We start from the raw sequence: 11,120 nt of genomic DNA, 5'->3' as shown, positions 1-11,120 counted from the left end.
GGAAAGGCTGCTTTTGACAAAACCTGCATTAGTCAGAAACTCATTCTCTAGTTTTCTAAGAGCCATCTCACAGATAGCAAAGACCTTGGATCACAGTGTTCAGTCACCTGTAAAGATGTATATATTTAATACAATTATGTTTGATTGATTGACTTATAAATCTTTTAGCTGCGGTGTGCAATTGGCCAGTTTTTAAAATTGGAACTTGCCAATTTCTTGCAAGATTGGCACCCTTCCAAGCTCAGTTCAAGTTGCTAGTTCTTACTTACAACCTGGGAGACTGTTGTTTGGCTCCAAAGCATTCTGATTACCTTTTTGTGTATCTCACTGAATCTATCTTTTGCTTTGTTCCCCCCCCCCCCCGGGTGGGACAATGCTGAGCTCCTCTTGCGCCAGGAATTCTTTCCAGAGTTCTTGCTCTCGGCACCAGGGATCTCTGGGCTCACGGACTCTCTGGGCTCACGGAGTCCGTGCAGAGGTGTGAAAAGGCCTCCCCCCCCCTCAGGCCTGATGATACCTCCAACTGGCCATTCTCCCCAGACATGGGAACTGCAGGACTGTTTCTCTCTCAACATCTGCCTGTGCCCTTCATGACCAGCCTGCGTACTTAAAGGACTTTCTCTCCAGGCACGAGCCAACCATTCCCCATATCCTGCTTCCAGGTTTCTTCGACTGGCCACGGAATAATGACGAGTCTTTTCAGCCATTCTTGTAGGACAGATTCCCGGGACAGGTCAGGAGGGCACCCCCTGGGGGCGGTTTTCCACGCTGGCACCACAAAGCAGTCCTGTGTGACGGAGGCTGATCATCTCTTTTTTTGGGAGCTGACAATTTGGGGCTTGTTTCCCTGGGCTTTGGTCTCTTTAATTTGCTATAACTGTTTCGTGCTGCATGCAAATGTTTTGCACAAGCTTTTTCTAAGCCATGTTAACCTTATTTGAATGGAGAGAAAGGTGTGATATACATTTATTTATTAAATAAATACCTGATAGTGTAGCATGAATGTCTCCATCTGAACACCCATGAACTTTGCTTTTACTTCAAAATCTCCAACTTCTTCTGTTGGACCAATTTCAAATATCACATTTTTGAATCTATAGGAGTTGGAGAGAAAGACAGACATTTGTTATTCTATACAAAAGCTAAAAGGATCAGCAAGACTCTAGGTGAAGGCAGGTGTGATGGAGGCATTGGCAGCAGCCTGGCTTTCCATTCACCGTCAGAGCAAGTCAAGTGTCCTTGTGGATTCATCATTGGTGGGCTGAAAAAGAGACAGGCCTCCCTTCCTGCCGTGAAATGTTCCACTGTTGTCCTAGGTAACACTAAGAGCCCAGTAGCAACAAAGAAACGTGTCTGCTTTTGCTTCCACCTCCTCACTAGATCAGATTCTTTTTCTTGCCTTGCCTATAGTTTCAGATTCTTTTTCTTGCCTTGCCTATAGTTTCAGTTCACCCACAAATTGTCAAAGGAATCACATGGCCGATGAGCACAGGGAGAGAGGGCTTAGAATCTGACATGTGACTAAGTGGTCAAGCGCTGCCCAAACTGAAACTCAACCGAACAGCAAATACGAAAGCCACCGTAACAACAAGAGGACACCAACATCCTCTCATTACTGGCGCTCTCGGCCCCAAAACCACTGGCTCCCTGCACGCACAGCAAACCCAGCTGGGCCGCCCTCTCCCACCACCTGGTTTCAGCTGGGCAGCAGGAGAAGGCAGCGCAGCAGCTGCAGAATAAATACCCTTGGGGGGGGATGGTACACGCTGCAGGCACGGGATCCAAGGTCAGGCTCTAAGACTTGACTGCTCAGATTCTCTGCAGTAAGCCTTGTGTGCACAATAGGCCTATGAGGCAGATTCGGTGATGAAGAACTCAATGGGTCTTCCTCCATGTTCAAAGGCCGTGCTGGACAGGGACGGAGTGGAGAGGCATTGGCAGCTGGTTGGCCACCGAGTAAAACAGGCCGCTGGAACAGATGGACCAGTGGCCTGATCCAGCACCACTGCCCTTCTCCTTTCCACCTATAAACGGGAGGGGTCTTCATGTGATCCATTTTCTCTGCTCCCAAAGTGTAGCTTTACATTACGCTTGACCCCTCTTCACCTCTCCCTATGCAAGCCCTTCAGTCCCCCCCCCCCTGGTTTTTGCACAATGTGTGTACACACAGTGACGTTCACTGACATCCTGTGTACAAATGAGCCTGTGTTTGAAATAGCGGCTAATAGTTTTTTTAAGAAGTACCGAGCTAAACTCTTTCAACCCACATTCTCAACATTCTGATTGGTTTCCAGAGAAAGAGGACCCCAGAACGTTCCCCTTGAGGGCTCTCTGATCAAGGACACTCTTGAAGTGAGAGGGAGTGGGGAACTCACTGGCTGGCTTGCAGATCCTCAATCTCCAGCAGGACTCCCTTTTCGTGCAGTCGGGCTGCGGTGTACTTCAGAAAAATCTTCTTACTCTTCTTTCCTTTCATTTCCCGCGGCTTCTTGGAGACCCTGGGGAAGGGAGAGCACTGGCAAGGCAAGCTGTGGTGGGGGGCTTGAGGACCAGCTTGGGCAGCGGGACTGACCAAGGTCTCTGCAGCGGGCGGCAGCCGCCGGTGTCACCAGATGGCCCCGCTAGGCCCTGCTCCTCTCCAGTGGGAGAAGGAGGCTGCCAGCACACCCACCCACGCCTCCTGAGGGACCTTCCTCCTACCAAGGAACCTGAAAAGGGGCTCTCTCTCTCTTTCTTTCTTTTTTAAGGTCTTTCCTTACTTTATGCAGTCGGGCTGCAGTGTACTTCAGAAAAATCTTCTTACTCTTCTTTCCTTTCATTTTCCGCGGCTTCTTTGAGACCTTTCCCTTGCTGGCCAAGTTATCCAAGCAGGTTTTGATGTAGCTCTTGTAATAATCCACTTGCTCCTCATAAAAATTTGCCTTGGAGTTCAGTGCGTTGTGGGTCTGCTGCAGCTTTACCAATTCAGCTTTTCTTCGTTGGCGGTAACGTCGCTGATTCCGGATGTCCTATCAGATGACAAATTTCTTAACTCACCAAGGGAACAGAGGAATTCCCAGTCCTCCTGTGTGCAGAACTGGGAGAATTAAACACCTGGCTGCTGTGTCAATACCCAGGTTCAGAACTACCTCTGAAGTCAGGAGTCACTGTCCTTCCAAAAGGGAGACGGGCCGTCACCCACAAGGCTGGGGAGCATCCCTGGGCTCAGGGACGGCAGCAGCCCATCCCCCCCCACCCCCTCTCGGCACCTGCCTTTGCAACGTCATTGATCAGGTCCTGGTATCGGTTCTTCGGGTTCACCGTGCCCAGCTCTGCCAGCTTCTTCAGCCCCAGCCTGATCTTCTCCTCCTTCTCTTGGAGACTCAGATGACTGTCTTCCAGGACCGCTTTTGATTTCTTCATCTTGTCGGGTGTTTTTGCATCCCGAATGGCTCGTCTCTGCATCACCCTCTGATGCTCAGATTCCTGGGCAAGATGACCAGATGGACTGTTGCAAACCACTCCTTCTCCAAGCACTGCTCCCAATCCCTCCACCCACGGCGGACTGCTTGAGCCCCGCCCTCCTGGCCTCAGGAAAAGAATAAAACAGGAGTCTGGTGGCATCTTGGGGGCTACGGATACAATCACGCCAGCATAACGAGCTTTCCTGAGTCAGAGCTCACTTCATCCTACGCAGAGGAATGCAAATCCCATGCAGAGGATTCTACATCAGGGGGCCCCAACCTGTTTTGAGTCTGCGGACATCTCTGCCGTTCTGACATACCACGGTGGGCGCAGCCACAAAACGGCTGCCACAGGAGGTGAAGCCTGCCACGCAGTGGCTGCTTCAGTCACATGGTGAAGACACTTCTGCTCCGGTCACGGCTGCTGCCAAAGCAATGCTTTGGAAAATCTGCACAGGCCATCAAAGCTCCCATATGGCCAATCAAAATCCTTGCTGGGCCAAAGTCCCAAATGGCCACTTTGCGAAAACACTTGGTGGGTACCAGGAAAGGTGTTGGTGGGTGCCGTGGGCACCCACGGGCAGCCCGTGCACTGGTGACCCCGGCTCCACACTGCAGAGGGAGAGGGGTGTCAAGGAGGGAGGCCCAGCTCAGAGCAGGGTGCCACTGCAAGAGCCATCCCTCAAGCATGCGCGCGAGACACCCCCAACTGCTCTTAGGCGGTCAAAGTGTAACAACTACTGCAGAATGCAGTCTGATAAGCAGAGACCACAGAAGTGGCAGAGGGGTGGCTGGAGTAATTAACACCTGTCAAGAGGTGGGCTATGCAAGGTGTGAGTGAGAGGGAGCACTAAACAACTTGATGAACGTTAATTCACCAAGCGGCTTTGGCGTTCACCCTTTTGTAGAAGAACAGCCACGTTAAGAGGACAGTTCAGTTTCATCTCTGGGCAGGCACAAGCCATGAAGGAGTGAACCTTTTTTTAGGGACTGCAGAGCTCACTTCTCAATCTGCTGTGGGAGGAAAACCATCTTGGAAATGATTTGCATGCTTGAGATTTGTATTTGAAAAGTTGCCCTCAACCGTTAAGACAGTTTCAAAGGGTGGCCGGGTTGGTCCACAGCAGTACAGCTAGATTTGAGGCTAGTCACATCGTAAAGACCAACAAGATTTTCAAGGCGTGGCCTTTCGGAGTATGAAGTTTCTGAGGAAGGAACTTGGGACTCTCGAAAGCGTCTACCATGAAAAGCTTGTTGGTCTCTGAGGTGCTCCTGGACTAGAATCCAGTCGAGCCACTAATAGATACGGATGACGGCATCTAAAGCTTCCAGGCCATCCTGTTATTGGTCTCCAGGTCACGAGGTGCCACTGGACCCCCGTTCCATCTCACTGCCACTGGCCTGCACAGTGACCCACCGGTAATTCTCCTCGGAAGAGTGACAGCTGGTGACCCTCTTGGTCTGGCATGCAAAGCACAAGTCCTCCTCAGAGGAGGGCACCTGGATGCCTGGGCCGGAAATGCCAGCAAACCACCTCCCCCTACCTGCTCTGCGGTGGCTGCAGTTTCCAGGATCTCAGTCAGCGTCTCTCCTGGCTGGAAGCGGATGACATCCACAATCAAACGTTTTGTACTGGGGGGAAAAGGATGAAAGCCGTTCCATTTAACTTCTCCCCTGCACAACTGAGAGCATCACTATTTCCAACTGAGCTCTGGGAAGAAACTGAGAATACTGGCTATTCTGTCCTACTGTACTGTGCCTTGCTGAATCCCACCCAAAGGACCCAGCTAGAAACCACCATCGGACTGCTTTCAGAAGTTTCCATGATCTGGCTGCATGAAGGTACCTCCCAGGCGACAGTCAGGGTCCTGAGCAAAATCTCCAGTAGGGCAATGAAAATATAAAAGTGATCAGGGTTAGGTGTCCAAGAAGAACCAACGGAAGACCCTCAGAAAACACTGAATGCACTTTTCAGCGGTGAGAGTCCGTGAAATCCTGTGGATCAGATCAAAGATCCACCAAGCTTTACATCACCTCTTCACAGAGGCCTCACTAAATTTCATGCCCAGAACACGAGAGCAGCAGCTATCCCCAAGTTGCAAGTCCCCACAGAACCAATGGGAGCTGGAAACATTCTGTCTTGGCTACCGTAGTTTTTGCTTCTGACTACTACAACCCCTTTTGGAATTTTATCCAAGTCTTTTAAAAAGCCACAATCACTACTCAGTATTCCACAATATAACTGGAAGGCACATAATACAGCGTGGTCAATCAATGCATGGATGGGAGACACCCCCCCCCCAAAAAAAAAACCAAACCCCCCAAACTATGCTGCCTCAAACTCCACAAGGAGAGAAGAAGAATCCAACAAATGTCACATCATCCATAGGCTAAATAACTACTTCCTCCTGTGTCACAGGCTGCGGAAATTTGTTTCAGTGGCTGACAACAGAATCTGGGGCTTGAGGGTCTTCCCTGGACACGTCGCATCTGCAGTGAAGTTCATCCTTCCATAACACACTCGTCACCAAACAGGCTGCTACAGCAAGGTATCTTATTAGCAGTATATTCCTTGGTAAGGCAATAACATTTTTCCTTTTAAAATACATTTACCAGGAGGAGACACTGTTAGGGTTGACCTTAGAGTAAAGTAAGGAACTCGGATTGGGTATATCTGGGCTCAGCGTTGCAGCAAACTGGATATTGGCCTAGCCTTACTCTAGAACCCTGGTTGTGGCCAGGGGAAAATGGCACTGCCTCACTTGCTTTGCCCTGAGCTCCTCTGGAGAAATGGCTAAATGAAAGCATCGGTTAGAGTCCTAAATACTGTTAAGCACAATGAGAAGGTGCCCCTAGCTTTCACTGACTTCAGCAGAATCGTCTTTGCATCCATCTCTGCATTCTCGTCTCCAGGAACATCAAATTTATTAGTCAGGGTGAGAGAAACTTCCGTCTTGGCCAGCATCTCCTTGCTAGCGTCACTTGCATTGCCAGGTCCTTCCCCTGGGGGAAAAAGAGAGCGTGAACAGCTGCGAAGGCTGCTTGCTTTACCCTTTCAGCACCTTCTCCAACAGCAGCCTTTTCATAACTGCTCTTAAATGCCGAGTTTTTTCAAAGTCTCACTTCTTGAACAAAATATTGGCCACGAGGGAGGCAGAGAAGGGAAGGTGAATCTGCCTTCTCGGTGGTCCTGGTTAGGGTTAGGGTCCTGTGGTGGGGCTCCTCCCTAGAGGCAGGCAGGGTTAGCTGCAGTATTTTGACAGTGACAACTCCAATAAACAGCCAAACCAAAACAGAGAACAGAGTGATAAACAGCAGGCAAACAACCCAAGAGGATCAGAAGAGGGCCCTTCAGATATACAAAGAGATTCCCAAGTACCGAAGCAGCATACCTGAACCTGCCCAGGAGCCAGTTTGGTGTAGTGGTTGGGAGCGCAGACTCTAATCTGGGAGAACTGGGTTTGATTCCCCACTCCTCCTCCACTCGCACCTGCTGGGTGACCTTGGGTCAGTCACAAGTTATTTCAGAGCTGTTCTCTCAGAGCTCTCTCAGCCCCACCTACCTCACAGGGTGTCTGTTGTGGGGAGGGGAAGGGAAAGGAGTTTGTAAGCCACTCTGAGACTCTGACTGAAGGGCCAGGGGTATGAATCCAATCTCTTCTTCTTCCTCCTCCTCTTCTTAAGGGACTAGGCTCTCTCCCTGGGTGGGAAGAGACTGCCTTGCCCCAAGACCACTGAGAAGGGAGATTAATGGTAAGTGAAACAAACCTCCCATTCTCTGGTGGTGCAAGGTGGGGTACACTCTGAACTCATGGGACACATAAGAGCAGCGTATCCCTGGGAGGGCAAAACTCTGGACTCTTGGCCTGCAAAGGTCTGCGGCAGGACCCTTCCCCTAAAGGCAGCTGCAGCTGCCTGGTCAATACGGTAATGCTTGGTTAGGAACGGACTGACCCCCAGGGGGCTGCCCGACAGACCACCTTTGAGGAGGAGAAAGACCGGTAGGCTGCCGAGGGTGCGGCTCCTCTGAGAGAACGGGCCACGGCACCCGCCCGGGGGTGGGGGTGGGAGGGGATCCAGGCCAGGAGAATACAACCTCTGGCCCATCTACCAAGGGCAGAAGTTGAAACTCCACTTCCCAAGGAGGCTTTCCTGGAGGACACGAACATGGCGACTGATTTGTGAAACCCCTTGAACCTGTCTCGATAGGAGCTCAGTGCTCTCTCTACATCTCTCAGCATTAGGACAGAACGGAGGAAGGGTCGGTTCCCTCTGACCCTACTTTGGGGTCAAGGCTGGGTCGAGGCACGGCACCACCGCCATTGCGGAAGAGGCACGACTCCTGGTCCACAGAGAGTGCCCAAAGTCCCGAGACACTCCCCCGGCAGAGGTGATGCCCACCAGGAAGACAGCCTGGAAAGTGACCTTCATGGGCGGGCAGGGAGAGCCCGACGCAGCGCCGGGGGGGGGGGGGGGCTTTAGGCACCATGGCGTTAAGGTTCCAGGAGGGGAGCCAGTGGGCCTGAGGTGGATTTCGCGGAGATGTCCCTCTCTAAGGAACATGGGGGTGACTGGAGAAACCCCGCCCCTTCCTGAAACCCTTCACTGCTGAAGCGGCAGAGCCACCTGCCCCCTTCCAGGGTAAAGGTGAAGTATCTCTCGGGGGCGGTGCTCATCTCTGTCTCCGAGCCAAAGGGCCAGCGCGTTACCCAAAGACTTCTCCAGACTGTGAGGCTTAGCACCTCGAACTGAGGGCGGTGAAGAAGGGGGCCCTTGACAAGGAAGGTTCTCCCTGACTGGGAGGCACCACAGTTCCTCGGAGGACAGCTCTGAAAGCCGTTGCAGGCGAGCTCCGGACGAGCCAGCTGGCCGGATTGGGCTCCTCCGCTCCCATCTTGCTGGAAGGGACTTCCAAGACCTTGGGGAGCGGTGAGCCTGAAGAGTGGTTATCAACAGATCTCCTTCGTCCGACAGCTCTCGCTCCTTCTTCGGGGAGGAAGAGCCAGAGAAATCTGACTAATCCATCAAAGGGCTTGGGATTCCAATGGACTATCCGTTAGGTGGAGCCTCTTTGTGTCTCTTTGAAAGAGGGGGAGGAGAAGGGTCCCTACTCCCCCCTCCCCCAGCCGTGTCTAATTTTGGCCAGTGGCCCTCACACGCTGGGGACAGCCTCCGATAAAGCCGCTTCGGTCTCTTTATGCATCTTCCCTCTAATCCAAGCCAAAAAGTTGGCATGGGCATTGACACCCCCCCCAAAAAAAAAGGTCCCCGTGGTAGGGGCTTCTGCAGCTTCATGACAGGAACCATGCTCAGAGGCAGGGGCGGAAGGGAGGCTTGAAGCCCACCCCTCCTGGGGCACCACGCTCGGAGGGACCCGCCTGAGCCGCCACTGAAGGAATTCCTGCCTTTAAAAATACATATTATTTAAATGGGGGGGGGGGGAATCAAGATCGCTACCCTCCTCCTACCCCGAAGCCAGCCCACCCGCCTTACCAGAGGTATCCGGTGACCAACTGAAGGTCGGGACTGGCAGTGAGTCACCGTAGCGACCAGCTCGCCAAAGCTCCAGTAGGCCACAGAGGAAAGGGACAGAAGCTCCCGCTGCGGCGGCTGCCAATGCTCAGCAGGTCGGTGGAGCGACTGGGGAGGCTCCCAGCCCAAAGGCCAGAGTCCCTGCAGCCCGCCTCTCCTCCCGAGGAGGACTGGAAGCAAAGGGGAACCCGAGGAAATGGCTGCTTCTCCTTGGGCCTCCCCTACTCCTGCTCAGGGGCCACCGGTGAAGGTGAGGTCCCCCCAAAGTGAGCTTCCCCACTTGGTTGTCTGCAAAGGCGGCAATCGCCCTAGGGCCCACTGAAACTGCTGCCCCAAAAACAGGGGGGGAGGAGAGCCGAAAGATAAAAGAAAAAAGAAAAGTAATGAGGAAGAACAAAGGAATCATGGCGCTCTTGCAAGAGTGCAGGCAGCCAACTACCTGCTCTGCACACAGGGCCAAGACTGGGGCTAGGAAGAGAAGCCCCTCCCCTCGGGAATCGCAAGAGATCAGCGACCCTGCCTGCCTCTAGGGAGGAGCTTATTCCCATGAACTCAGATTGCTCTGCCCCGTACCACCAGAGAAAGTGGCAGGTAAGAACAGATGACAAGAAACTTTTAAAAATGCCCCCCCCCCAATGCCTGAGTCCATGCCCTCTTTGATAGACAAGGCTACACCTCCACCCAGTATGCCCCTTCCTGTCCTGTCTCTAGAGCTCCTTCCCAGGAAAGACCATATCCCATTCTTTTCCTGCATTCTGCCATGTTTCTTGGACACTCACAACATCTCATCATTTCAGCCACCACAAAAGGGTTCCCGCTGCCAATCAGAGAGACTCACCTATTAGAGATTCAACAGTAGGAACCTCCCCCAGGTCATCCAGGAGTTCATGAATGGGGTCATTGTGCTCAGGAGCAATTGCATCTTGATGGTCCAGAAGCAACTAGTTTGAACAAAACAGAGATAAGCAATAAATTCATATTTCATCTGGTCTCCAGAGGTACTTTGGCCGTAGGCTGGAGTTTTGGCCAGTGCTGTGAAGAAGACTTACCGTATGTGTATTGATGATTTCTCCAATGGAAATGTAAATCACTGGTTTTGTGAGAGTCACCAAGTCAGAATACTCATCGACATTAAACTTATCTTGCAGCTCCGGGACCTCGCAAGCAGCTTGGAAAAAACGCCTGCAGCAAGATAAAAAGAGCCAAACCGATCCTGCAAGTCCCACTACTGGCATAACCAAGTGAATGAGTCTTTGTCTGTTCTCCGAAGGCTTGAACAGAGGCGAAGAAGCCTCTCCTGGAGTAATGCTGCTTTAAAGGGGAAAAAGTCCCATCCGCTCCTGACAGCCAGTCTGTGCCATCAGTTGGTACCAAAGACCACTGGAAAGGGGCGTCACTCCCCTGCCCAGCAGAGCTGCCTGGCAAGATAATGGATCTGGCTTCCCCACCTCCCTGTTCTAAAAGCCCACTTCACTGTGGCTGCAAAAATGAGGACCGAGACATCTCAGCTAGAGGACTAAGGCCCGCTGGGCAGTTGTGCCTTTTCTGTTCCAGCAAAGGACGTGCCGCCTGGCCCCAACTGGATGTGTTTATTCATCTGCTTATGTGATCTATTCAGCAAGAATGACTTACAATTTTCTAAATGTGATGTTTCCCCCCATTAACTAAAAAAAGAAGCATCATCATTAAATACTGCATATCTGCTGAAGCCTGATGGTTCACGAAGAAGCTGGGGCTGCCTGGGGGATTCAGGAACACACACACACACACACACACACCCCAGACGCTGGTTCTCCAGTCTCACCTCCACCTTCCAGCTGCTGGTGGCTTCTAATTGCTGGGCCTGTGGTGTCCGTGCCCAATGATCTCTTCCCTCCAGAAAACACACCCCAATGACAATAAATGGCATAGCACAGAGGACCTTCTAGAGACACCCAGCGGCTAAAAAGGCTGGGCAGAACACTGAATACTTCTTGGTTCTGGCACTGCTAAACCTACTGCCACTCTCTACTTTTCCCCTTTTACTTGTGTGTCTCCCCTTTTAGTTTGCAAGCCTGAAGACAGACCCAACATCTTATTTTCATTTAGGTACACAGCTTGCCACTGGTGACATGTCTGTCACTGTATAAGCAATATTTAAAAGGA

General features: G+C 51.8%; 1 protein-coding gene across 1 annotated transcript in view; it reads right to left on the bottom strand.

Annotated features, from left to right (window-relative positions):
• Window positions 1-11,120, bottom strand: part of IQGAP1 (IQ motif containing GTPase activating protein 1) — a 72,865-nt gene that overhangs the window by 626 nt on the left and 61,119 nt on the right. Inside the window, exons 30-37 of the mRNA XM_015410398.1 lie at window positions 10,025-10,157; window positions 9,814-9,916; window positions 6,311-6,446; window positions 4,988-5,075; window positions 3,253-3,465; window positions 2,841-3,008; window positions 2,376-2,515; window positions 986-1,094 (exon numbers count right to left, since the gene is read on the bottom strand). Of these exons, the coding sequence (XP_015265884.1) occupies window positions 986-1,094; window positions 2,376-2,515; window positions 2,841-3,008; window positions 3,253-3,465; window positions 4,988-5,075; window positions 6,311-6,446; window positions 9,814-9,916; window positions 10,025-10,157 (1,090 nt within the window). The remainder of the gene's footprint in view (window positions 1-985; window positions 1,095-2,375; window positions 2,516-2,840; window positions 3,009-3,252; window positions 3,466-4,987; window positions 5,076-6,310; window positions 6,447-9,813; window positions 9,917-10,024; window positions 10,158-11,120) is intronic.

Source organism: Gekko japonicus, unplaced genomic scaffold (genome assembly GCF_001447785.1).
Source record: "Gekko japonicus isolate JY-2015 unplaced genomic scaffold, Gekko_japonicus_V1.1 scaffold1830, whole genome shotgun sequence".
NCBI lineage: Eukaryota > Metazoa > Chordata > Lepidosauria > Squamata > Gekkonidae > Gekko > Gekko japonicus.
Note: the sequence above shows the minus strand (reverse complement) of the source record. Positions and strands in the feature narration are given on the sequence as shown.